The sequence below is a fragment of the Aspergillus steynii genome (genome assembly GCF_002849105.1).
Source record: "Aspergillus steynii IBT 23096 chromosome Unknown P170scaffold_3, whole genome shotgun sequence".
Taxonomy (NCBI): Eukaryota; Fungi; Ascomycota; class Eurotiomycetes; order Eurotiales; family Aspergillaceae; genus Aspergillus; species Aspergillus steynii.
The window spans coordinates 2,959,589-2,983,824 of record NW_020194400.1 but is presented as its reverse complement, the minus strand read 5'-3'; the positions used below and the strand labels follow the sequence as shown (position 1 = coordinate 2,983,824).

The window sequence follows — 24,236 nt, the reverse complement described above, 5'->3', positions numbered from 1 at the left end:
AATCGCCCCGCAGGTCTCCCCAGGAAGAGACTACTATAGAATGTTACCAAGTTAGTGAATTCTATACGAGTTTGTCTAGGCAATGAGGTCATTAGCATGGCAATGTCTGCATAATGGGAGTCAGATGGAGACTCTTCGTACAGACCTTCCTAATAAGGCTAGTTAGGCAGCGATGATAGACTAAGCCCTAATAGGCAAGGGAATACGCTGCAGGCTCCACTTTGATGCTGATTAAATTCCAGTATATGGTCTATTTCACGTCCAATTTCCAAATTCTCAAATCGTCCATCGCGTTCTTTCTTGTCCCCAAAATGGCTACCACGAAAGCTATTCCAGCAGCGGTTTCTGACAAGACGTCCGATACTGCTCAACAAGCTGCTAAAACGCCGTTGCAGTTGATATCCCAAGGAGCCTGCCTCCCAGGAATCCCAAGACATCCGAGCTTTACTGCGCAAAGACAATGGATCCTGGAACAGATGGCGCTTGCTTTCCGCGTGTTCGCTCGAAAGGACTACACGGATGGTATGGCTGGGCATATTTCCGTGCGCGACCCAGAGAACCCGCACACATTCTGGACAGTAAGGACAATCCTATCCTAGATGTTGATGAGAAGTCACCTGATCGTGTCTAGAATCCATTGGCAGTGCACTTTGGAATCTTAAAGGCTAGTGACATGATTCTGGTCAACTACGAGGGCATGCCGATTGGGGGTAAGAGCTTGATCTCTCTCTAGTCCAAGCAAAAGCCATACTGAAGACATATTTCTAGGGAATATGAGCCGTCCCGCGAACGCTGCCGGGTTCCTCATTCACAGTGCTGTACATAAGGCTCGGCCGGATGTTGAGGCTGCCTGCCATACCCATAGCCCCCATGGTATGGCATGGAGCGCTTTCGGACGGCCGCTGGAGATGTTGACGCAGGACGCTGCTTACTTGTATGGGGACGCGCAGGCAGTTTATCAGGTATCCTCCCTTTTTTCCACTTTTGTCTGGACTCATGGGTTAACCTATTGTAGGAATTTGGTGGTGTTGTGCTGACCGAGGAAGAAGGCAACCGTATTGGTGCTGCGCTAGGGCCAACAGGCAAGGGTATGATATTGCAGAATCATGGCCTTCTCACTGTGGGATCGACGGTCTCAGAGGCATGCTTCCTAATGACCCTTATGGAGCGTGCTTGTCAGTGCCAATTACTTGCGGAGGCTGCAGCGGCAAATGGCCTGGAAAAGATCTATATCCCAGATGAAAGTGCTAGATATACCTTCGAGAACTCAAGTGAGCCTGAAACGCTGTATTGGGAAGGCCAGCCAGATTTACAGTTTGAGGAATACATGAGCAAGGGCGAACATCAGAAGTAATAGAAATATGTGAAGAGGACTAATTCATAACGTTTCTGGATTATTGGGTGGAATCTGTGCATCCTGAGCTCGTCCTTCACTCGTTTAGCGGAGTAAATGAATCTAGGACTTGGTTGGTCTCGCTACCAGGGTCACTGTCTGATAGCCGATGACATGGGGGCTATCTCTGAAATGCAGCTCCAGTTCAGGAATAAGCGCCTGCTGCATCTTCTCGTAGCCAGGATCATCGATAAACCACAACCCAGCAAGGATCTTCGCCGCCTCGGAACAGCGCGCGGAAAGGTCTTTTTCCGGGAAATTGCAAACTTCCTCCACCCTGCGAACGGTAATATTCCCAAAACCGTGCTCCGCGAAGATCTCCGATGCTCTGTGGAGAATCTTTCCGTGGTGGTCAAAGTTTGCATCCTGGCTGAGTGGGACGGCGACTTTATTAATCAAATTCATCACCTTACTGTCAGGGCCTGGTTGGGTGACGATGATGAACGATTCTGGATTCGAAGAGTCGACTACTCGTGCCATTTCATGTAGTGACTTATCGAGGTCAGTGACGTACTGGAGACTCGAATTTGCCATTACAGTGTCGAATTGGTTGTCTGGGTAAGGGAGACTCTCTGCGGCGGGGCCCTGGTCAGCATCAGAGTCGGCAGTAGACTCCTTCTGCCTTTTGGCGAATTCCGCGGCCGATGATGCTATCGCTCAATATCAGCTAAAATCTATTAATGTGGAGTGGAAGACTCACCCCTGCACGGTTCATTCATATCCAGGAGCTTCTTGGAATTTTTCAGAAGCTCCTCAATACGTGAAGTCTCATTACCACCCATTCGCTGAGCGAGGGCCAATACACCAGCTGCATTGAACTTTCGAGGGCCTCCATAACTAGGCGGAAGAGGATAGGGGCCAAACAACGGTTCCTTTTGTGTCTTGCGGAGAACTAACAGGTAAAGCTCCTCCTCCCCATGCTGATCGGTCGCAGGCCAGGGAGCATAAACCTCAGTCTCGAACGTCAATCCCGCCTTCTCGAACATCTCTATCCAGCCCGTGCGTGTAAATAGCGTGATGTCGTACGTGTTGCCCATCCACGGGTGCGGGTAGTGGCGCACGCATTCCCCCGAGTCATCAAACAGTTTCGGATCTTTGACGAGATAATCAGCCAGAACCGTGTTCATCACACACAGGCCGCCCGGCTTCAGCCATTCTGCAAACCGGAAGATCATCGAGTACGTTTCATCGCGCGTGATGTGGAACAGGGAAAAGCTACCGAGCACAACGTCGAAGGTAGTCTGGGCTTTGTACTCAGTCATGTTACATCTCTCGAAATGGCCCTTGACTTGGCTTCTTGCGATGTCGATCATGGTCTGCGAGCTATCGATTCCGTGAACTTCATGGCCGGCCTGTGCGAAGCCCTCGGCCATGGGTTTCCCGGTGCCGCATCCGACATCGAGGATTTTGCTTTTCGGGGGTATTTTCTGTAAGACGATGTCGAGGATCTTGGCTTGACCGGGATTGTCGCCGTAGCTCTTCTCGTACGACTCTCCCAGCTGGTTGTAGAGGTCCTCGCTGTTTGACGGCATGGTGGTGATATTTTGGGTGATCGTCGGAGTCAAACAAGGCAATTTTGAATGTCTAGCGATTCTAGAAACTCAAAGCTTATATGCGCGATATTGTTCAAAAGTAAGAGAGATAGAGAGGGAGTTCACTTCTAGGACCTGCTGGCCTGATATAACTCGGTCCCCGCAGCTCAGACAACACCTGCATGCAGATGCATCCAGACAAGGGATCTACACTGTATGCTACTAAACTGGATTAGGGTAACCCCTCTGCTATCCCTTTTACATGATGTTTCTAGCATTCTTTCGCCGGCCTAGACCTGTCATTGGAAGCAAAAGTGCCTCCAGGCAGACGAAGAACTTGCAGCCAATAGCGAAGCACCACGCGACTGCGATAATGTACCCTGGTTATGTGGGTGCTTCCTCTATGACGAGCTCATGTTCGGAGTGAGTCTATGACGTATCCAATGCAACCAACCCCTCCAGAGTCAATTAAACCGAAGGGGTTTCACGAGCTCCGCCCGTACTGCTGCTATCCCTTGGTAGGAATTCTTAATAAGTCGTGCAACCCCTCGGCACGGCCATTTCTCGTCTAACTTGAAAGATGTCTTTTGGCCCCGAGTCACATATGTATAGTGGCGTTGCCACTGCTCAGTTTGTGGTTTTTATTCTTAAGCAAAGTTCCTCGATTCCGTTGTCCCGGAACAATGCAGTCGACTCTTGGACTTACGTCGTAGAACAATGACTCATTCAACATCACTTATGCGGTTTGATAAATGATTACATCCCTTGCGATGGAATATCAAATTAAAGCAGCTACAGGGGATGAAACTTACTGTTGGCCAAGGATTTATTAGCGGATCACGGGACCTCTGTACAAGGCTGACAAGTAAGCAGAAACGCACACATAAAACAGCATCACCGCTTCCTTGATGTTTTTTATCTTCTGTAATTCACTATGGACTTAACTGATTGCTCTATTCACCCATCTGGCGAGGTCTACGGGCTTGGGGCCCGCCTTGGGCTCTATTTGAATTGCCTCACGCTGCTCCTTCTAAGTCTTTCCAACTGTGGATCATGGGCGCTACGATCGACTGTTCAAGCCAGCAATGCGTTGATTTCCTGCACCATGCTTACACAATTTGTCATAAATGCCGTGCAATCTAAATTGGTCGCGCCCGATTTCCTGATAATGTTTTATCTGATTGTGATGCTCTTTTTTCGTGATTCTTACAATGCCCGAAGGAAGTTCAACATGACGAAGGGTGGTTTTATATACGTCTTGGAACCGGACGATGTTCTTCTTCTACAGAATACGGTGTGCCTTGCAGCGAGTACCATCGGGGTGTGGTTCTGGATAGCTGGGCTGGACCAAGTCTCACCAACGGCCTGCACCACCAAGGCTGCCGTGGTCGGGGTATTTGATATGAATCAGACTCGCTGGCGCAGATTTGCTATCACCTTTTCGATCTTCAGTGCCCTGGTTTATTGTTTCCTGCTTTACATTCATGGGAAAAACCATCGGTGGTGGACCACCTCATGGCTCCTCCGCCGGCCCGTTTCGTCGGAACCACAGATCAAATTTAGCCAAAAATGCTCGTTATATATTTTCCCTCTCCCAACAAGCGACGATCTCAGAGCAGTGTTCGCAATAGACGCCAGTGTCGTGTTATACGTCATACGTGATCTATTCGATACCAAAATGTCCACGCTCCGCGTATTGGGAGCGATCCTCCTCCTCTTTTGGTGGATTATCCTGAATATCGCCGCCCCCATAATTGCAGTTGTCTCAGTGGAGAGGATGATACTAGTCAACTCCATAAGAACCAGTCCTATCTCAGAGTCGGCAGGACAAATCCTCATCCTCCTTATTGGTACATTCAATCTTCTCTCTGCATCTCGCGAGATCGTGTCGATTCTCTGGGTAAACTACTGTGGGTCGCAGCCTCCTCCCGTACAGAGCCTGCTTGACATCTATGCCTATCATTTTCCAACGCCAGTGGATAAGAGAGATCTTCGCGAAATCTTGCAAGAGACTATCTGGGCCCATCACCGCTTTGGCCCAGACATTAGCTTGCGGTTCGAGATGGATTCCCAGGCGTCTCTTCTCTCGACATTGCGAATGGCATTGGTATGCGAGCTAGGCGACGAAATGGACACTAATGCCAAAAACGGAGGAAAGTCATCCCTAGAGCAATTTCGCACCTTGAGAGTCCTGGAGGACCTTTTTCCTGAGCTTCCGGAATTTCGCTCTTGTCGAGGTGCGGCATTGTTCACGGCAACGAATCAGGGTAGACTGGATGTGCTCAAGCTCCTTTTGGGCGTTGATGATGACAACGCTGAAGGCACAGTCGACAATGAAGATGATAAGATGCGACCGTCTACTTCTTCCATGGTATATCCACCCGAGGCGCGGCGCGCTCTAGTATCCCAAGCCGGCTTTGTGGCAAGGAGGCAGAGGTGGAACGAAGAATTGGACGATTTTCTCCACGAATATAGAAGATCAACGGCGGGGTAAACTGCCTGTGGAATGAAGGGGGGTTCAACTTGGGTTCAACTCGGTTCAGGGGTTCAACCCAGCCCGCAGAATCCGCTTGCAATCCGCATGAGTTGAACCTCTTCCATCACTAGATTGCTATCTAGTTCAACAATGTCAAAAATGTAAAACCTCTTTATATCACTTTTCTTTCACTTCAGTTATTTAATAAAACTACAATGTATAGTATAGATCCTTCAGAGACTCCTTTTCTCGTTGTACCATGTTTAAACAACTCTGTACTCCCGAAGTATGCCACCCGACTAGCAATATATATAAGTCCTGAACAGCAATTGGGAACTCTCTTCCAGGTAACATTGCAACAACAGAAAGAATATATTCCAAAGAACAATTGAAGACTCCTACTATAGATGACTCTAGAATGAAACTTTTACTTTAAGTAGCAAATGCTGAAAATAAGTTGTCGCAAATGTGCCAGTACGAGGATATTGCCATGAAAGCCCCGACCCGATAACAATAACAATGTGATCTTCTGACTAATGCCTTGAATTATGTGGAGGAAGTAAATTCATAGAATAAAATGCAGCGGCTTGATTGTAGTCTCCTAAAAAAATGATCTGAATAACAAAGAGTCCCAAACTCTCCCGAAGATTCACGATACTCTTGTAGCCCGACTGCCGTAGATTGACTATACTCAAGCGGCGGAGGGGAAGAAAGCAATTTAGACCTTCGGATATGTACAGAGACATAATCTAAAAAATGGTACAGAATCTATCCTCGAAGACCCCTCACTTCAACCTGTCCCCGAATTACCTCACGAAAGGTCTTGGTGTTCGGTTGGACAGTAAAGGGGACAGCGCCATCTATAATCCGAAGCCATTATATGTAGATATTGGAATCAGAACATATTGCCCAGACCCCAGACATCACCGAGAGAAAAGCGGGTAGGCCGCAAACACAAGAAGATACGATCCAGTCCATTGCCCTGACAAAGAGACATACTCCTGAGTGGTGTTCAAGGCTGATTTGCCTTGCCAGTATTTGAATTATGCCTCGGTGAAGAGAGCCCATACGGCGTAGTCCTTAGTATCGGAGTGTGGAGGATCTCAAGATGAAGGGGCTGATTCTCTTGTCCCTCCAAAGAAATTTAGTGATACCTAGTACTCCGTACCAACTCCGAACTTCTCATTCGAGTCGATGGGAGCTCAACAAAACTTGCTAGCCATTCAAATCAAAGAATGTTTGTTACCAAACCGATAATATGCCATAGGCGCTTCAAAAGGACATCTTTAGTTTCATGAAGCGTGGACAGAAATGAGTGATAATCACTCATATCGACTGATTAAGTTAAGTGGATGGTAATTTGGAATGACTAGAGTTAAACGAGGGATTGGCATCTTAGTAAGACCGTTCAGGGAAATGCTTGGAAGGGAGAACTGCTTTTATTTTGCTCCGTCTCACTGCAGGGTGGCTGGGGGCTCGTCCATGATCCCTGCCTGGGGTCCAAGGCCACGCGGCCGTCAACCTGCGATCCAACTACGGGCATCCCGCTTGTTGGATAGGATTGGCGTTGTCAAAAGAAATATCTATGAGGTTGCATTTGATGTGTTCATGTGTTCATGGTTTAATTCTGATCGCTGCGATCTCTTGCGCAGCGAGTGGTTTCCGATAGGAGTCCAGGCGCAGTTTTCCGGGAGGCGGCTCAAGAGAACAGAATTTCAGATCGACCGAATAGTGTCGCTACCGGGTAGCTAGTGTCATGAACGTGGTCGAACTAGCTAAGCGTTCATTGCAGATACTCCATGCTTGCTGACAGCGTGGAACGTCTAGGGAGGCAGTGTTTGCGCGTGGTGCGACGGTGAGCCGCACGGGCAGAAGGATTTAAAAACAAAGGGGCCATAATATGGGGAAATGGCATGATAGTGAATACTGCGTAGTTGCCCGGTGTTCGATCTCAGTCCTGGCCAATAGGAAAAGAAACTAGATGCTCTCAACCCCTGCAGAGTTACATTGGTGGAAGAGTGGACTCCACTTCGCTGCAGATTTGAAGGCCGTGTTTGGGGCCGGGGCCAAATTAGGGCTCAGCAACCCCAAATAGGCATGTGCACGAGCGCTAGACCACGCTTCCGCCCGGCCCCAGAATCTGTCAGCCAAGACGTCTGTAAGTCTGTTAAAGATCTCAGCGGATCGAATGCCTTTGTCTGGGATGGGACGCCTTGCATTGCCCTGGTCAGGGCTTTTTCATTAGAGAAGTAGTTGCTTGCGATACATGGAACCCGGGATATGTCTATAGCGAGGGAAAAGGAAACGTCGGCAAATAATATGAACACGTATGGTTTTTGTTTGTTTTAACCCAGTCTCAAGATGAATACTCAAAGGAGAACAATCAGAGAAAAGGACTGAGACCTCCGTACTGCCCTTGTCGTCCAACAACATTGTTTGGCGGGATTGGCTTGCTCGCATACCCCTGCAGCCTGAAGCATGGGGTCCATGTTGCCGTGCAGGGATCTGTAGAGGAGGCTTATTGCATTCTCCGGGGCTCGCCCTGGGGCCGTTTTTAGATCGATTTACGTTGTCTATCTGACATGCGTGGAAGACTAGACTCAACCAAGCAGGACTGGAGCTTGTTTCTAGAAGCACCATCTCTCAACATTCACATTCTGGGGCCGTTCTAGAGCGAAAATCGAGCTAGCGTGTTACACTGTCCATCCATTCAAACTAATGAGCGCATTTTTTCAAGCACAGCCCTTTGTTTTGGCCCCGGGTCGACGGCAACGATGTTACAGAAGCATTGTTTGACTGGGCTAGACTAGTCGAGCCATGCATCAGATCATACAGACTAACAGAATCGAGAGTCAAGACTGACCATGGAAGGGGAAGAATGGAGGCTCGAAAAACACATAAATAGGCCCTTGATTCCCGCCTCAAATCAGAATATCATCACTCACAATCACTCTCATCAACAGCCTCCAGCTTCTCTATCCACTCTTTCACTACATTCTTTGATCGGAATTCCCAGGCGGAAAACCCCAAACAGTCAATCATTCAAAATGCAGTTCTCTACCATCTTCTCTGTTGTTGCCCTCATCACCGGCGTCATCGCCTCTCCCACCCTCCAGACTCGCGACGAGAACACCGTCCTCGGATACAAGGACGAGTGCGCCTCCGACGGATCCCTCGGCTACTGTGACGAAGGCTACTACTGCAAGGTTTGTCTACTCCCCTTTCTCGGGATAGGCCGCCGAATGGTGCCTGTGAAAACATGATACTAACGACTACTATAGGTGGATGTCTCCGAGGACACCGGAAAGTGCTGCGAGGAGGGCTCCGGCTGGGCTATGTGCTAAGCAGCTCGCCCGACACCTTGTCGACACTTCGATTCTTGGTCACCGGACCTTAATTCAGCAACAATAGGCGGACGATGTTCAGAGAGGCGGAGGAGTTGCTTGAAAGTGTACAGTGGAGGATCGTGTACCTAGTTGTTGCTTTGTGATTTGAATATTATAGAAGAGTTTTTCTTCACAACCTCTCGTCTTTGCAGTATCGTAGAAATTTGTCTTGATGGAAAATATCTCTTGCGAGTAACACGGCACTATAAGTTAAGTTGGGTAAAACAATACAAATTCTGCTAACTAACAGCAGAGTTCCAATCGTCTTGCGGATCATTCTGGTCAGTATTTTCCCTCATCATCTACTTCCCCATATGAACCGGGAAATATATAGACATCTGCTAACTCATGGTTGAGCTCCAGGTAGAGACCCGAAGACAAAAAAGAAGACCGAGGTTTCAAGGGCGGATCGCAAAACATGCCTATTCAACCGCCATGGTATTATACACACAATCCGACCGTGACATGTATGTTGGCACAAAGAGGTCTCATCATCGAGCGGGAAAGGTGGTTAGGCTTTATCGACAGCAAAACCACCCTCGACCAGTATCAACATTGAGCGAAACAAACTTGAAAGGCTTGTTATCCATTTGATACACCTTCGTGGGATCTTGCCGGATCCCGACAAAAAGTTCAAAGACATCTGTCTGCTGTATGTGATGCAAGGGCCCGAGCACTTCGTGGATCTCATGATAAAGCAGTGAACCACCAAGGTGCATGTATAGCTCTCGAAGACCAGCCATATTCGCGAGTATCCGGCAGGTTTCCTCCCATGTAGCAGCGTCATACGGCGGGACGGCATTTTCACTCTTGTCTTCTCCGTACATAAGTACAGGGAAAGCGTACGCCAGGTGAACGGTCCGGATGAGATTGAGCCGTGATGGGAGAATAGTCTGCGATAGGCTGAGAATAGTATCGATGTGGTTGAAGCGGAAAGTGTTCTCATGATAAAGCATCGGGATGGCCTCTGAATATCTGCCTTCGATGTTAGCAACCCGGAGCAACCTTGTGTCGTTGGTTGATGACAGAATGAAATAGGACTGAACTTACATCATGCGACAAGTTTGAAGCAACGGAATTGGGTCAGGGAACAAGGGACAGCCATTTGTGTCTAGCAAATAGCCCGGACAAATGCCATGGTATCCCGGAAAGGCTCTTGAAGGCTGACCCCAGCACAGATGTGCACAGGGTGGCCACCGGGATTCCTCCTCTTCCCCGAGACACTGGATAGCCACGAGCTTCTTTGCCTCTCGTACTAGATGTAAGTCCATATTTCCAACGCAAAACGACCAGATCTTTCGACGTATCTCCAGTGGGAGTAAAGTGAGGAAGTTTGATTGCTGCTGAGAGCACATGTATTGTTTCCTTGTTGATCCCTTTTGTTCTTCCAGCTGAATCTCCACGAAGGAAACCTTGTCGATGTCGCTCGAAATGCTCAAAGCTCGCTTGCGCCCCAAGGGAAGAGGCTTCGGGGCATTTGCCTTTCGTTTCTTTCTTATGGCTCTTGGAACGTTGGCGTCCGGCACGAAGAAGAATGCCAATTTAAAGACAATTTCCATGAGGTGCATTTTGTCGAGGTTTCTCTGATAAGTCTAGCAGAGGTGATTATGAGAAGATGATCCCCGCTTTTTTGTGCCCTTCGAAGAGAGGCTGCTTTTATATGACAAGCTTACGATGATAGTGGGATAGTGGGATAAGTGCACAACGCGAATTCAAATTTCAAAAGCATCAACGAGGGTAGACGGAGACGCAACGAGACTTGAGGGAAAAGAATAAAAAATTTAAAAAAGACAACTCAAGACAAAAAGGCAAGAGTAAAAACAAATCTAAACGCCGATAAAGAGTGCCATGAGGTCATAAAGGTCTGATGGTTGCGTATCGAGTGGAGAAAATAGAGCGGGCGCTTGGAGAATCGATCAGGTCGAATCAACAGCTTGTGTCCAGATAGCCGTGGATAAACAAGTGTATAGAGTCGAACCCGACGAATGGCTAGAAAAGAACCTCCAGTTTCAGATTTTTGCGCACCGGCCAATCTAAGTAATGGCCAGACCCCTTATCGAGTGACTATGAATATCCATGGCTTGGGAATTGACTCGCTAACAAAGAAAATCGCCTATGCGGGCGCTTAGGTTACGGGGTAGTTGGAGACGATTTGATAAACCTGGCCACGAAAGGATAGCGCCAGCCTGTCGCCTAGTGTTCCGAACCGCAGGGACCTATGAAATCAACTGAACAATCTATTTGCCCAGAGTGCGGTAATTTGGTCCAGCTAGTCTACTCGTTACACGTTGCAGCGGTACCGACAGAATGGCGCTACTAGAGAGGCTTAGTACAGAGATAGCTGTCAGCCTCCAACGGCGCTAATATCTAGAATCTGAATCGTTACCGAGATGCTTTCAAGCTGCATAGGCCCTTGGGCTTTGACATAGTGTCAGGAATACAGCAGAGAAGAAAGATAATCAAGCTTAAGAGAACACATAATAAATAGCTAGTGCTTTTGGAGAAATTCTTCGATCAAGGGATAATTCTTTCTATTCAAAGTATTTGGTTTATTGAAAAGCTCATATCAAACATGAACCTCACTTCCAAGCAAATCTTAACCCTCCTGATCTCTAATTTCATTGTTCTGCAACATGCCAGTGCCTGGGTGTTGGATAAACGCTGCGACGACCTAGGTCTGCCTTTAACTGGCTTGAAGTCTTAGGAAAAATGCTGACAAGTTCTATTAGGGTATGGAGATCTTGTACGACGAGGCATGGCCAAGGCCCTTGACATGGCACAAGCGGCCCAAGACACATTACAGGCCCTTAAAGATGGTACTCATAACGAGGCCCAAATGGATCTTTTCGAGTACATGTTTTCGTTTGCCGTTGAGGGCAACGGTAATAACCGACGCCTTAAAATGGACGAGTGGGAAAGGATCGTGAATACGTACACTGAGGTTTTGAAATTTGCACCAGTTCGACAACCAGATGAAGACATACCGACGACCGAGGTCGTTATTTATTGTGACTATTCGCGCTATATTGAAGGCCAAAGCTGCAGCGGCAAGAAGAAGAGAAACCTTGCCTGCGACAAAGACACCAGTCTCACCAACAAAATTAACTTTGTTTGGAGACAGTGCAAGAGCACCGTGGCCATGGTTCCTGCGATGGTATGGAGTCATCCTGCATATTCGGACTGTTTTGCTAAGACAAACTTTTATAAAACCAGGCTCTAACATCGTCGAATGGAAGTCGCAGGTTTGCTCAGATGGACTTGTGTGGTTGGTACCTGAGGTTTGTTTCGACATCGAAGAAACAATTCTGGGTTTGTATTTCCTTCGACCCGATCAGGAGCATATCTGACGAGAACAGAGTGACATCAGCGCCAAGTCAATCCTGGCAAAACCGCTACATGAAGTTTTCAATGCTAGATATCTCCGCAGCGAAATGGATGCAAGTGCTCTGCTTGATCATACAATTCTACATGAATTGACACATGCGTTATCTCAAGACGATACGGACGACGTCGGCGGCATGCGAAGCTATGGTAAATTTCTAGCTTATAAGTGCAAGATTCAAGCAAGTGTGCTAACATTCGTAGGTTGGAGACGCTCTGTAGAGATAGGAAAGACTTCCAAGTTTTGGAGAAATGCCGACAACTATGCCTACTTTGGTCTAGGTAGGAGCAAGTCATTCATTACAGAGAACTATCTGCTAATTGGCAATGCAGCCGCCAGAATGATTAGTCCCCGTGATGGAACTTCTGCAGCTCGCCCAAATAAAGATGGTTCAACATCCGCTCTTACCGTGGCAAGTGAGCAGCTGCTATAGCCTAGTCAAAATGGCAATGTTAAAAATAGATATACAAGTAAGTCAGGCGATGGGTCGATCTCGAGAAGGTGAAATGGACATGACGAAATGGGTCGTAAAACAATCTCTTAATCAGATATGCAATAGATTCTGGAGGTACTAGGCCAACCGCTATCCCTAGTTTTCTGATATCCAACAAAGCAGACTAGCTTCGGTTCAGTTGATGTTAAAATATTAGCCCTGTGCTTATTCCCCAGGTAGTTGATTAAGCAAAACAATCGACAAAAGGTAGCCCGGTCTTCTCCTTGATGTCCGTCAACGCCTGCACGACCTTCTCATCCTCGAACTTCTTTCCAACAAGCTGCAATGAAACCGGTGCATTGATTTGCTTCCGAGCGTCATAATGCTCATGGCACCAACTATCATGTTCATTTCTAGGGGTATAAGTTGTGTCTTTTTCGTCCTTTCCGGGGTCAACCCGCGTCACAGGGAACACAATGGCGGGATAATCAAGCAAGTTCCAAATAGATGTGTACCCCCAATATCGTGATGTATCAATAACTGGTGCTGGGGAGGGATGGGCAGGACACAGAATAACGTCCATTTCGGGGGCGATCGAGTTCCATGCTGTCTTGGGTCAATGCGTCTGTCCATGGGGATTAATATGAGGGGGAAAAAGATACCTTGCAGATATTTATAGCGAAATACCTCTCGCTTCAGAGTCCAGCCCCAAACACCATGGAGATCGAGCTCTTCAATACCTGGAGTGTCACGAAGCGTCCACTCGAGAAGGGGGAGGTAAGGCTCTCCAGAAAGGGCCAGGTTTTGAGCAAAGGCCTTACCCCCATCTGGGGCGTAGAGTCTCGTCTATCATTTTCGACATTAGTTTGTCCTCAGAAATTAGTATGGAGAAGCTAAGTCCTACCAAGATCTCTAGTGCTTCTGTTTGCTGATATGGTTTCCATTCGATCACTTCAATGCCAGGAATTGACTTCAACCTATCCACTGTCTCCTGCAGTGCTCTCGTTACAGGAGGCGTTGGCTTCACAACACCATCCTCCCACATTACTCCGACGGTCAATTTTCTCTTCTTGTTTTGGTAAATCAAAGGCTCTTGCCCCCGCCATGGGATTTGATGCAGTGTTGGGTCGCTTAGCCAGGGCTTGGCATCAAGAACCGTCTTCATGAAAAGACTGATTCCTTCCAGAGTAGGAGATAGCGGTCCAATAGTCCCGAGTATAGTCTCGCATCCTATCACATAGGCTGACACGCCGATAATGGGTAGTCGGCCTGCGGTAGGCTTCAGACCATACAACCCGCAGTTAGCAGCTGGTGAGCGGATGCTGCCCCCTGCGCCCTGTTAGCCCGACGAACTGACAGGTAGAAAGTGGACGGAAGCCATACCAATATCCGATCCAATTCCCAACGGACTTCCATGTAAAGCCTGCAATGCTGACTCTCCTCCCGATGAGCCACCCGCGGATAGAGCTGTGTTGTGCGGGTTGACCGTGTTTCCTGTGATGTTGCTGCACGTTTCCAGAGCCATCTATAAGGAAATGTGTTAAGATCAGAGTCGGTCGCAATTGACCACTTGGAAGATTCTTACAAGACCCTGGGGCTCAGTCGTTCTGGCGTAAATAACAGCACCCGCCTTCAAGAGAATCTTCAGGACATTGGCATCGTCAGGACTCTTCCGTCCCACCCAACCAACAAATCCAGCGGTATTGTCTCGTCCAGCAATGCCAACATGCCCTTTCACACTGATTGGCAGACCGTGAAGGGACCCAGACGGTTTACCATGCTTTGCGAAGTACTCATCCAGTTCTTTCGCTCGAGCCAGAGCTCGTTCGGGGAGCAGTTCGTAGATACAATTGGTCTGCGTCATGGATATCAAATGTCAGCATGTTGTAAAGCACGCTCGTCTATTGGCGCTCTATCTTACCAACTTCTGAGCAATTGCAGCACGCCGAAGAAAGGCCTGAGTTACTGCGGTTGCTGTTATTTTGCCCTCGGCCAATGAGGTTACCAACCCCTCGGCAGAAGTTTCTGTGATTTCCACTTCGGATGGTGACAGAAGTTGTCGAGGTATGTCAATCACCCTGCTTGAGAGTTGCTGTGGTAATTCAGGAACGGCAGGCTGAACTTGCGCAATGGAATCATCTCGCACAGCCTGCACTCCTTTTGCGGTCTCCTGCCACGACGTATTCCGATTTTTGATCGTCATTCTTTCAGGGGTCTTTGTATTGCCGATCTTGGTCCGAATGTTTGAGTCACAGTGTGCACAACAGTTTGGTCGCAGCTAATCCTGACCTGTTTGCAGGATTGGACCAGCAGCACTGGCCACTATATATGTACTGGACTTATAGTTCATACCAGTGTCTCATGATATATTGAGGGGGAACGCGATGTGCAAATTGCCTTGACTAAAGGTGACATTGCTGTGGCCCGCGGAGTGGACCCGGGGCCGACATCAGCAATCTTCTACTCGGTCCGATGCCCAAACAGTCGTTATATCCAGACATCGTGCATGAAAAGGATCATGATCCATGTCCTTTACTGGGGATCTTCTTCAATAATGAACCTTAAAGGCGCCATTGGGTGGAGTTCATCCACTCGGGTGTCTCGGGAAAACTCCACACCTGTTCCTTCCCCCCACAGAGACGCGATCGTGGCTGGATTTAGCAAGTCTGACGACCTGGTTAAGAGGCTTTTTCGATCAGTTTGAGTACGGAGTACGGAGAAGGAAGAGTCGCAGATAGTGGATCGATTGACTGGAGGATCTGGTTCGATAGACGTTTTTCTAGGCTAGCCAACGTGTACCCGACCTATCGCGCAGTTTATATGATAGACTTTTTTCCCGAAGCATGCCTCACGAACTTCCGACCGTTGAAGGTATGAGCGTATTGGTAGGGTAGACTGATTAAGTCTGCCTGGTCGATACCTCAACACTCGACGTGTACATGACATCCCACAATGCCGCGCTTCATGAAGACTGGGGTATGACCCTATGGATCGTGAATAGTGTCTTTATTGCGCTAGCTACCATGGCTGTCATCGCAAGATTCTACGCGAGAAAGCTACGAAAGTTATCTCTGGGCGTGGATGACTGGGCAATCCTTTTCGCTTTGGTAAAATTACTTCCCTGTCTGCTTGTGTATAAGCTAACAATCCCAGCTTCTCGACTGGGCCTTATACGGCCTATTTGTTGGATGTAGGTACACCCGTTCTCGTTGAGATACTTTTTATCGGGCTAATCCGTGCTTGTCATGAGATAGGCCGAAATTATGGTCTCGGAAGACATCGCGGTATCATCTCCGACGCAGACGTGCTACGAATGCTGAAACTCCTGTATTACTTCCAAATTTTCTATATCCTCGCGCCACCAACTGTCAAGCTATCGCTTCTATTCCTATACAAACGAATCTTCGTTTCGTCGCGCTTCCTCATCATAGTCTACATCGTGGGCGCCATTATTTCGATTTGGGCAATTATCATGGTGTTCCTCGGCATCTTCAACTGCAAGCCGATCAGCGCTTTCTGGACGGGAGAAGGGAAATGCATTCCCTTGCGAGAATTTGCAATCGGATACGCCGTTGTAAATATCGCTACTGACGTGGCCGTTTGGTTGATGCCGATCCCAAATATGTGGAGATTACAACTACCACTCGCGCAGAAGGTTGCCTTGACCTTCATTTTTGCGTTGGGAATTTTGTACGCCTCCCTTTCAGTATTCTCCTCGCCTCTTACCAAGCCCAATGGAGCTGGCACTGATCCATTGACACCCGATTTAGTGACTTCATCGCTGCTATCATCCGCCTAATTGCCTCTATGCTAGTCCTCGGCAACTGGGACGTAACATACGACTACGCGCGCGGCTTCATGTGGTCGATTATTGAAGTATCGGTTGGGATCATATGTACCTGTCTGCCTACAATGCGGATTATCTTGCGATCGGCATTCAACGGCAAGCTAGGTCGAATGCTTGGGTTTTCGAGCTTGACGCCTCATCGACAGAGTACAGGTCGACGACCATGGATTCGATCAATGAACTACGACGAGATTCAGGGCCCGTGGATGATTCGTGATGGAGGGTGCCATCAGCATAATAGTGATGTTACAGCTACTAGTGGGACCATGACTAGGACCGTGAGCTCGGAGAGAGAGGCAGGAGAGAGTGGAATTCGAGTTCTGGAGGAGGTGAAGGTCGAGTTACAGGACATTAAGCCTGTTGTGGGTACCGCGAGGAATAGGTTCTACTGATTTAGCAAATATTGAAGTTGCATATCTTTTCCCTGGTCAAGAACAGTAGTTACAAGCTGTCCTGCTTAGAGTGAATGCACCTAGTGCCAAAGCCTAACAGATCGGAAAGGAAAACCGAGGTATATTCATGCAATTCAAATAATTTATTAGACTTAGTGATCGGCGCTCAGCCCTCGTCCGCGTCTCAGCTAGTTTCACTCTCTCCACTTCACTTGCAAGCCCCTCTTCCTCTGAAGAACTCCAGACATGTGAAATGGCACCATACTGGATGCCAATGGAGATCTTCTATCGGCTGTAACTAGCGTTCCGTAGCCGAGTTCGGGACGAGCTTTCTGATAGTAAGAGTCCATGCTCCGGGAAACCTCTGATCCCCAGCACGTTCATTCTGGAGCTAGAATAAGAGACCCACAATATGGCCCAATCACGACCAGGTAATCGGTGGCCCATAGTGCCAAACGCAAAGAAAAATAAGCATAGATTAATCCTCGCGCAAATCTCGGCGAAATGCGAAAGTTTTTTATAGTGACAGAATGCTCGCTTCCTTGGGAAACTAACAATCCTTGGTTTCCCCTTTGCTACTTGGCGACGAATCCTTCGTGACTTCTCGCCCTTTAATCTAATGGACTAGTTGCTACTACTTAGTATTTCGCTGCCTTGGAATAATGCGGGTTGTTTCTACCGGACGAGAGTTTTGGTCATTGACTAGTTCGACTATCTTTTTATCTAACGGGTAAACTTCTGATTTCAGCAGCACAATAATCTGAGGATTATTGGAGAAGCTGGTGGGCACTGTTTTTGATCAAAGAATTCGGTGTCTCACTTTGTCTAGTAAGGAATAACTGACATTGTACTATCGATGTTTTATAGGTGGATAGTTACAATGATTGCGATAGAATAACATGTCGTACTTCTTTAAGACAAGAATCAATTTGGTAGGAGTCAAGCAGTCCCGGTCACAGGAAGTCCAGAATAAGCTACTTGATCATGTGTCTCAAATGGCTCCAAGGCATCAGATAGAACCCGAAATATGATTGAAGAGAAAAAAGACGAAATGACAGAGAGCAAGTACAAAGGTTTGAGGTTGGTGCTAGTAATAAGGTTTCAAGACCCCTTACAAATCACAAGTCAGTTAGTAAATATCCAAAGGGACAAACAAACCTACATAGGTCACACTAGGACCAAATTACGATTATTTAACTCTAGCACCTGTCGAGACGAAGAACTGAGTATCGCGAGACGTATCGCTCTTGAATGATCAATAATATAAACTATTTAATTACACATTTCCACTGCCAAGCTTCCAAACAGCAATATCAGCTGGCTGAATCTCCAAGTCCTTTCCACCGATTAACAATTCAGCACCTTCGATATCAGGAAGCTTCACGGCTTCCAATCCGTAGTTGAACCCCCAGAGCAAGGAACCCCTTCTGGCAAACCGCAAGGAATCCCCGAGGTCATTCTTGTTGCTGGCTTTCCTCCCCGCAAAATCAGTAATATTCGCTTCCTTGGCGACATCACCCAGGTACGAAATCAGGAGGTCCACGGAGGGATTGAAGCCAAGATAGTGCAATCCGTTTCTGGAGCAGGCGGCTGGTTTCCCTGGGCGATGTGGCGAGCTATACTTCAGTGTCGCGGTACTTGTGCGGTTCTCTCGCTCGCAGAACACCCACTCCTCCCAGCCTGAGATATTGAACGTTTTTCCGCCGTAAACAACGCCGCTACCCGCGTAATCCGGCGGTGTCTCTACGCGAGTGACTCTCATCGGCAAGCGGCGACGGAGCGGACCTTCCGAGGGGTTCAGACCGGGAGTGTAGCTGAATTCAGGCGTTCTTGAACCAGTGTTTGGTCCGAAAACGACGGGTCCACGGTAGCTAGCCAGTGCCTTGTTGAAAGCGTCAGGAATGATAGGTAAGCTGGGCACAACGACGAGTTTGTAGCCGTCAATCGCCTGATCAGGACCAATCACATCAACCGAAAGGCCAAGACGACGGAGAGAGGAATAGAAGTTGTAAACAAGATCCATGTACTGGACGGCTGGGTCCGAGTAGCTCGAGTCCTTGGGGCTCCAGGTTCCGCTGTATGGCTCGATGGCCCACACTCGGGAGGAAACGTAGTCGAATACAAGCGCCACGTCTGCTTGTTGCTCCTGGTCTTTATCGCTGCGCAGTGCGTCTTCCAGCTTTGGTAGGTCTTCGTCTACCACGGCCTGAAGTTCCAGGAATCCTTCATCAGCGGAATCGTCTGAAGTAAACAGGCCGGAAAGAGTCTGCTCCTGTCCAAACGGAACCTGACGCCAGCGGAAATATGAGACCAGGTCGCCTAGATCAGCGAAGGTCTCGTGCGTCCAGAGTCGCACCATGCCTTTGAGCGGAGACACCCGATAGGGGCTCCAGTTCAGAACCCCAGTTTGCATCTCCATGACGCCGAACGGACCGGCTGTTTTGTTGTATGCGGAGCCTGCGACGCCACGGTAGAGAGCGTGGTGGAGGGCCTGCCAATCCGGGAGCCCCGTCCGCAGATATCTCGCCTGCTCGGCTTCAGAGAGCCATGAGAACGAGTCAGGGCCAGCAAGAGCATATTGGTCGAATGTTGAAAGGTCAAGTCCCACCTCACGTGAGAACTTGTAGTGGTCGAAGTCGGTGAAGCCCATCATGAAATTATGGGTGATGAAATGTTTCGGCGCGAGCTGTCTCAGAATTTCTGACTGTCCTCGCGCAAATTCGATCGTCATATCCGAGCTGAATAGATACCAGTCAAGAACGTGGATTGGCTGTGGGGTGTAGACTTCCAGGAACGGCGGTTGGATCACATCAAAGCTGACGTATTGATTCGACCAAAAGACGCGCCCCTGAGCAGCGTTGAGATTTTCGATCGTTCCGTACTTGTTCTTCAGCCATGATCGAAATCGTCTGATTGCATTTTGGTCGTAGCTCTGCACGGTACCATGACATCCGAATTCATTGTCCAGCTGCCATCCCGCTACGGCAGAGTGGTTGCCGTACCGTTCTGCCAGCTTTCGCGTAATCTTTTGGCTCAGTCGACGATAGTCAGTCGAGGACGTGCTGTACCCACGACGCGACCCGAAGATCAAGGTGGTGTTGGACTTGTCCACGAAGTCGATGTCGTACTTCTCACTAAGCCAATTGGGTGGAGTAGCCGTTGGCGTTCCAATGATTGCCTTCAGGTTGTATCGACTAAGCAGCTCCAGAGTCTTATCGAGAACGGTGAAGTCGTATTGCCCCTCAACGGGTTCTAATATGGACCAGTCGAACTCATTTATCCGTACATAGGATAGATTGGCAGCTCGCATTTGAGCAATGTCCGACTCCCACATTTCCTCCGGCCAGTGTGACGGGTAGTAGTCGACGGCGAAGTGAGTCCCGGATGACCACCGATCAAGGGAGGGCGCAACCGACTGCCCTTGATCTGATGACCCAGACGCTCGAGGGTGCGGTGAAGCATTGGCAAATTCACCGACAAAAAGTGTGGCGCAAGCCACTAATCTGCGCAGAAGCATCGTTGCAGAAGAGAATGGGAAATTCGAACGTTGACCTCGTCCTCAGTATCGGGGATGCCACCAGGATTAAATAGTGCCGTATAACCCCATATCAAGCAAATCCCGGTACTCAAGTCAAACATTCCTAGCACTGCGTAATGACGTGCTGTTTGCCTTTTCGGCCTGAAAGCGTACTGTACTCCGCAGAATCCTGTGGAATTCTAGGCGGTGCTGCGGGGCGACGTTATAGAAGGCCGCATGAAATAGTCATTTTCCGCCTAGAACAGACGTCATACCACCATGTCGATTCATTTAGCCGGCCAGTATAGATCACTTCCGTTTGCTATTTACTCGGTTATATAGGTCTACGGCTAATATAGCCGAATACTTTCGGGAGTCGGCCGGCTTGATCGGCAGTTACCCCGCCCTCCGCATCCCGCTTCCCCCACATTCTCGTCCTATGACTTCAAGGACTGAGAGAGGTCGACTGTTTTGCTTGAAGATCATCCGATTCAACAGGTCTGTTAAATAAAGCAGGTAATCACAATGTTCATAAACTAAAAATTAATACTGGCTTTCCAAAAATTATATATGTGCTGGCGCAGAGGCCCGGCTACGGGCAGAGCAAATAATGGTGGTTTGTGAAAATCTCATAACGGCTGGGGGAATCCACTAGTCCAGATCATACGATCTAACAGCCTAGCCCATGAATCCTTCGGAAGCACTCCGAACAATGTTGCCTCATAGAATGATCACTCTAGATCAGCCAAGTCGGGATCGGTCTTTTCAGAGTCCAACAACAATTCGATTATGGCTCCTTGTCCGTTCTCGGTCGCCCATGATAAAGGAGTTCTTCCCCTTCTATCCTTGATGTTGGGATCGACTTCAGGTGACTGCAGCAAGAATTTGACGACAAGGACCTCGTCTTGGAGAACGGCCCAGAAAAGTGGAGTCTTCCCATTCCGATCCGTCGTGTTCGTATCCACATTCTCGGAAGTCAAGAGAAATTGCACGACATCAACATAGCCCCTCATGGCAGCCCATGACAAGGCAGACCGGCCGCTTTCATCTCTCGCGTTAAGGTCAACACCGCGTGTGTTCAGCAATTGAGTCGCGACTCCTGCTTTTTCCTTCTTGAGTGCGAGTATAAGGGGTGTCTGTCGATGCGCAGCTCTCACATTCACTCGGACCCTCCCAGATTCAAGCAGAATTCGAACGATGTCCTCATAACCTTCTTGTGCAGCATACGCCAACGGTGTGCACTCCCCAAAGTGCTTCGCTTCGAAGTCTACGTCTTTCCTTTTGGCAAGACATTTAACAACGTTACCCAATTGGAGGCACACGGCTGTCCATAATGCATTCTTATTGCAAATTGGGGTCAGATCTCCCATCAAGGCCGGCCAGCGTGCATGAACATTGGAGTTTGGATCGCAGATGTTCAACACGGAAGACATGAACTCTCCTTGAGGTTCCTTCTGGGACTCGCGTAGATGATGAATCCAGTTGCGCGTCGCGTACTGAGAGAATTCGCGATTCTTCAGCGCCGCGTCGGAATCAAGGTAGAAGATACAACTCTCTGCGAGATCAAGATGGGCCCGTTGCAAGCTCAGAGTGCCATTCCAATAAGAGCGACCGGACTTCAATGGCTCCGGCTGTTTCTTCAGAAGAAAGTCTCGCGCCGTTTGGTGGATAAAGTAGACTTTGTCGTCGCAAATAGAAATGAAGAGCCCGCACATGTCCCTCAGCGAAGCTTTGAAGTCTTTGTCATCTTCGAGATCGAGCTCATCCATCGACTTTGTTGAAGCATTCATACCCATCGCAACATTCATTTCGGTCAGACTAAGTGGGTTGACGGCTGCCAGGACCAAGTTCAGGGCTTTGACAACGAAGACATCGTCGCCGCGGTCAGACTTGCTGAGGATACTCTCATATGCTTCATATACGCTCATTGGAAGGTTATTGAGAGCATTAGAGACTCCGTCCTTGGTGTTCCGAATCCGTCGAGTTCTGATGAATTCGATCACCAGACTGACCCAGAGGTACGTCCGGTTTTCGACGGCAAGTAATCTCTCTTTGAGATATTGTTTATTCTTCGTGCTTAGCTTTGTCAACTGTTCAACCTTGTGGCCTATAGCACGATTTACCTCCTCACTGATCATCGATGACTGACTTTCTCCCGGTATGTGAATGTGGGGGAACTTGTCTAGGAGTCCGTCAAATCTGGAGATTATCTCAGAATATGGGCGCGTAGTTAAAAGAAATTTCGACTTCCCAGGAGACTGAGAATTGTTGCTGAAAGTGCGGTTCAGGCTTTCAATCAGGTCGGCTCTCTCCTCGTCATTGCACTCGTCCAAGGCGTCGAGAACAAATACCAGTGAACCTGCGTCGGGGTCGTTTGTTGCGTTCCATAGAATATCCCATAGAGCTGACGTTACATTCACAAGCTGGCTGCCATTCCGGCGATATTCTGGCATTGCATGTCGGATGAGCTCAGGCTTTTGCGAAAAGAGCTGGTGCAGTAATGCGCATAACGCCTGCTTTTCTGTGTTCTGCAGCTGTTCTTTGAAGAAGAAATAACAGACTGTCGATGACCCAGGTAGCCTTTTGTCGATGAGGTATTTAGAAAGAACAGACTTTCCGCATCCAGGGTCGGCAGAAACTATCAAAAGTCCCGTCTGTTGCTGCTCCCAGGACTGAAACTCTTCCCTTGTCAAGAACCAATTGCACGTCCCGTCTATTGGATTTTCGACCATTTTCTTGTACCACTCGTATGAGTTATCCTTATCATCACGGGATAGTCGGAATAGCTGGTGGCATTTCGATTCCTGGTCAGATTCGTCCCTCTTCTCCCTCCGCTCATGCAATGCGAGTTGCTGCTTGTTGACTTCCAGTTGTTGCTCAGATACGCTTTCCAGATTCGTCATGAGGGTAACGTATTTGCTCATGGAGCCCTCCATATTCTCAAGCATCTTTCTAGATGTGTACTGGTTGAGCTGCTTGGAATCCCTGTGAATGCTGTCTTCAAGCTTCTTGATTTCACCTATCATCCCGTTCCAACCATCCCATTGCACCAGGTCGCGAACAAAGGTCAAACTCCGTCTTCCATAGCACCGTAGGACGGTTCTTATTTGGAAATTGAGAATAAGCTTATAAAGATTGACGATGGTTTTCTCGAGCTCAGTTCGAACCTGCTCTACTCCTGCTGCATCGTCCTTACGGTTATCCGGCCATAGTAACTTCTCCAAAGCGACGTAGTACTTCATTCGAGATGTGACGTATGTGAAACCTTCTTGATTTGCTTGCTTTGCCTCGCTGGGGTTAGTGAATATCGGCAGGATGATGCAAACACCAGTCCAGGCCAGTGATGCCTCAGGAGACGCTCTGACTGCTTCACTGATGAAGCTTTTCATGCCCTGCACCAGCTGGACTGTCTGGGCCACCTGGTCTTCCAGGCTATATTCGCGACCGCCGATGTGGTATTTCAAGCCTTTTTCGTCAAGTCGTTCGAGGCAGATGTCGGTCACCTTTGCCATCTGATCATGGCGGCTTTTGGTGTTCTGAGAGTCGATTTTATTCTCAACACTGTCGAAATCTATATCCGCATCCAATGTAGCACCTTTTCAGGTCAGCATTTTTGACATTTGGTGTCACCAGCTTTATATGAGTTACTCACTGGGGGTCTGCAGCCTCGCGGAAAGCAGTTTCTCATATTTTTCAACCAGGGCCGGATCCAGGGAATCATAGGCCCGGTCCCACAGGGACTTAGCTACCTCTGGTTCATGGTCTCTGTGATCCTTATCCACCCTGACATTATCCGATAGAGGCACTTGCGATACATGCGCGTCCAGACATTTGCTCCCATCTATAACTCTCGAGTCCGTCGAAGGCGGCTTTCGACT

The 24,236-nt window shown here is 48.5% G+C and overlaps 10 protein-coding genes across 10 annotated transcripts; 5 read left to right on the top strand and 5 right to left on the bottom strand.

Annotated features, from left to right (window-relative positions):
* Positions 1 to 311: 311 nt before the first annotated feature.
* On the top strand, positions 312 to 1,354 carry P170DRAFT_354240 (arad-like aldolase/epimerase; the record flags this gene model as incomplete). The annotated part of the gene is made up of 4 exons (XM_024844018.1): positions 312 to 578; positions 632 to 710; positions 769 to 962; positions 1,016 to 1,354. 4 exons carry the CDS (start codon positions 312 to 314, stop codon positions 1,352 to 1,354), a joined length of 879 nt encoding a protein of 292 aa, XP_024706164.1.
* An 87-nt stretch (positions 1,355 to 1,441) lies between these two features.
* On the bottom strand, positions 1,442 to 2,925 carry P170DRAFT_381910 (S-adenosyl-L-methionine-dependent methyltransferase; the record flags this gene model as incomplete). The annotated part of the gene is made up of 2 exons (XM_024845588.1): positions 1,442 to 1,965; positions 2,094 to 2,925. 2 exons carry the CDS (start codon positions 2,923 to 2,925, stop codon positions 1,457 to 1,459), a joined length of 1,341 nt encoding a protein of 446 aa, XP_024706163.1. The 3' UTR covers positions 1,442 to 1,456.
* A 934-nt stretch (positions 2,926 to 3,859) lies between these two features.
* Positions 3,860 to 5,437, top strand: P170DRAFT_508956 (uncharacterized protein; the record flags this gene model as incomplete). Its single annotated transcript, XM_024854629.1, has 1 exon — positions 3,860 to 5,437. The coding sequence occupies one exon, from the start codon at positions 3,860 to 3,862 to the stop codon at positions 5,417 to 5,419; it is 1,560 nt and encodes a 519-aa protein (XP_024706162.1). The 3' UTR covers positions 5,420 to 5,437.
* Positions 5,438 to 8,347: 2,910 nt separating this feature from the next.
* P170DRAFT_435987 (uncharacterized protein) lies at positions 8,348 to 8,891 on the top strand. The gene is made up of 2 exons (XM_024849062.1): positions 8,348 to 8,607; positions 8,683 to 8,891. The coding sequence occupies exons 1-2, from the start codon at positions 8,449 to 8,451 to the stop codon at positions 8,743 to 8,745; spliced, it is 222 nt and encodes a 73-aa protein (XP_024706161.1). The 5' UTR covers positions 8,348 to 8,448; the 3' UTR covers positions 8,746 to 8,891.
* A 414-nt stretch (positions 8,892 to 9,305) lies between these two features.
* On the bottom strand, positions 9,306 to 10,407 carry P170DRAFT_508954 (uncharacterized protein; the record flags this gene model as incomplete). Its single annotated transcript, XM_024854628.1, has 2 exons — positions 9,838 to 10,407; positions 9,306 to 9,762 (listed from the first exon to the last, which is right to left on the bottom strand). The coding sequence occupies exons 1-2, from the start codon at positions 10,353 to 10,355 to the stop codon at positions 9,306 to 9,308; spliced, it is 975 nt and encodes a 324-aa protein (XP_024706160.1). The 5' UTR covers positions 10,356 to 10,407.
* Positions 10,408 to 11,359: 952 nt separating this feature from the next.
* P170DRAFT_474405 (uncharacterized protein) lies at positions 11,360 to 12,602 on the top strand (the record flags this gene model as incomplete). The annotated part of the gene is made up of 6 exons (XM_024853136.1): positions 11,360 to 11,462; positions 11,517 to 11,941; positions 12,001 to 12,096; positions 12,144 to 12,318; positions 12,373 to 12,450; positions 12,502 to 12,602. The coding sequence occupies 6 exons, from the start codon at positions 11,360 to 11,362 to the stop codon at positions 12,600 to 12,602; spliced, it is 978 nt and encodes a 325-aa protein (XP_024706159.1).
* A 244-nt stretch (positions 12,603 to 12,846) lies between these two features.
* P170DRAFT_425153 (glutamyl-tRNA amidotransferase subunit A) lies at positions 12,847 to 14,805 on the bottom strand (the record flags this gene model as incomplete). Its single annotated transcript, XM_024847609.1, has 6 exons — positions 12,847 to 13,208; positions 13,265 to 13,448; positions 13,507 to 13,931; positions 13,986 to 14,127; positions 14,188 to 14,457; positions 14,524 to 14,805. 6 exons carry the CDS (start codon positions 14,803 to 14,805, stop codon positions 12,847 to 12,849), a joined length of 1,665 nt encoding a protein of 554 aa, XP_024706158.1.
* A 736-nt stretch (positions 14,806 to 15,541) lies between these two features.
* On the top strand, positions 15,542 to 16,841 carry P170DRAFT_446068 (uncharacterized protein; the record flags this gene model as incomplete). The annotated part of the gene is made up of 4 exons (XM_024850760.1): positions 15,542 to 15,709; positions 15,756 to 15,792; positions 15,857 to 16,292; positions 16,373 to 16,841. The coding sequence occupies 4 exons, from the start codon at positions 15,542 to 15,544 to the stop codon at positions 16,839 to 16,841; spliced, it is 1,110 nt and encodes a 369-aa protein (XP_024706157.1).
* A 1,276-nt stretch (positions 16,842 to 18,117) lies between these two features.
* P170DRAFT_355147 (beta-galactosidase) lies at positions 18,118 to 20,358 on the bottom strand (the record flags this gene model as incomplete). Its single annotated transcript, XM_024844076.1, has 1 exon — positions 18,118 to 20,358. One exon carries the CDS (start codon positions 20,356 to 20,358, stop codon positions 18,118 to 18,120), a length of 2,241 nt encoding a protein of 746 aa, XP_024706156.1.
* A 770-nt stretch (positions 20,359 to 21,128) lies between these two features.
* Positions 21,129 to 24,119, bottom strand: P170DRAFT_316896 (uncharacterized protein; the record flags this gene model as incomplete). The annotated part of the gene is made up of 2 exons (XM_024843289.1): positions 21,129 to 23,929; positions 24,011 to 24,119. Coding segments are annotated over 2 exons (2,910 nt in total), but the record flags the coding sequence as incomplete, so codon positions are not given.
* Positions 24,120 to 24,236: the final 117 nt, after the last annotated feature.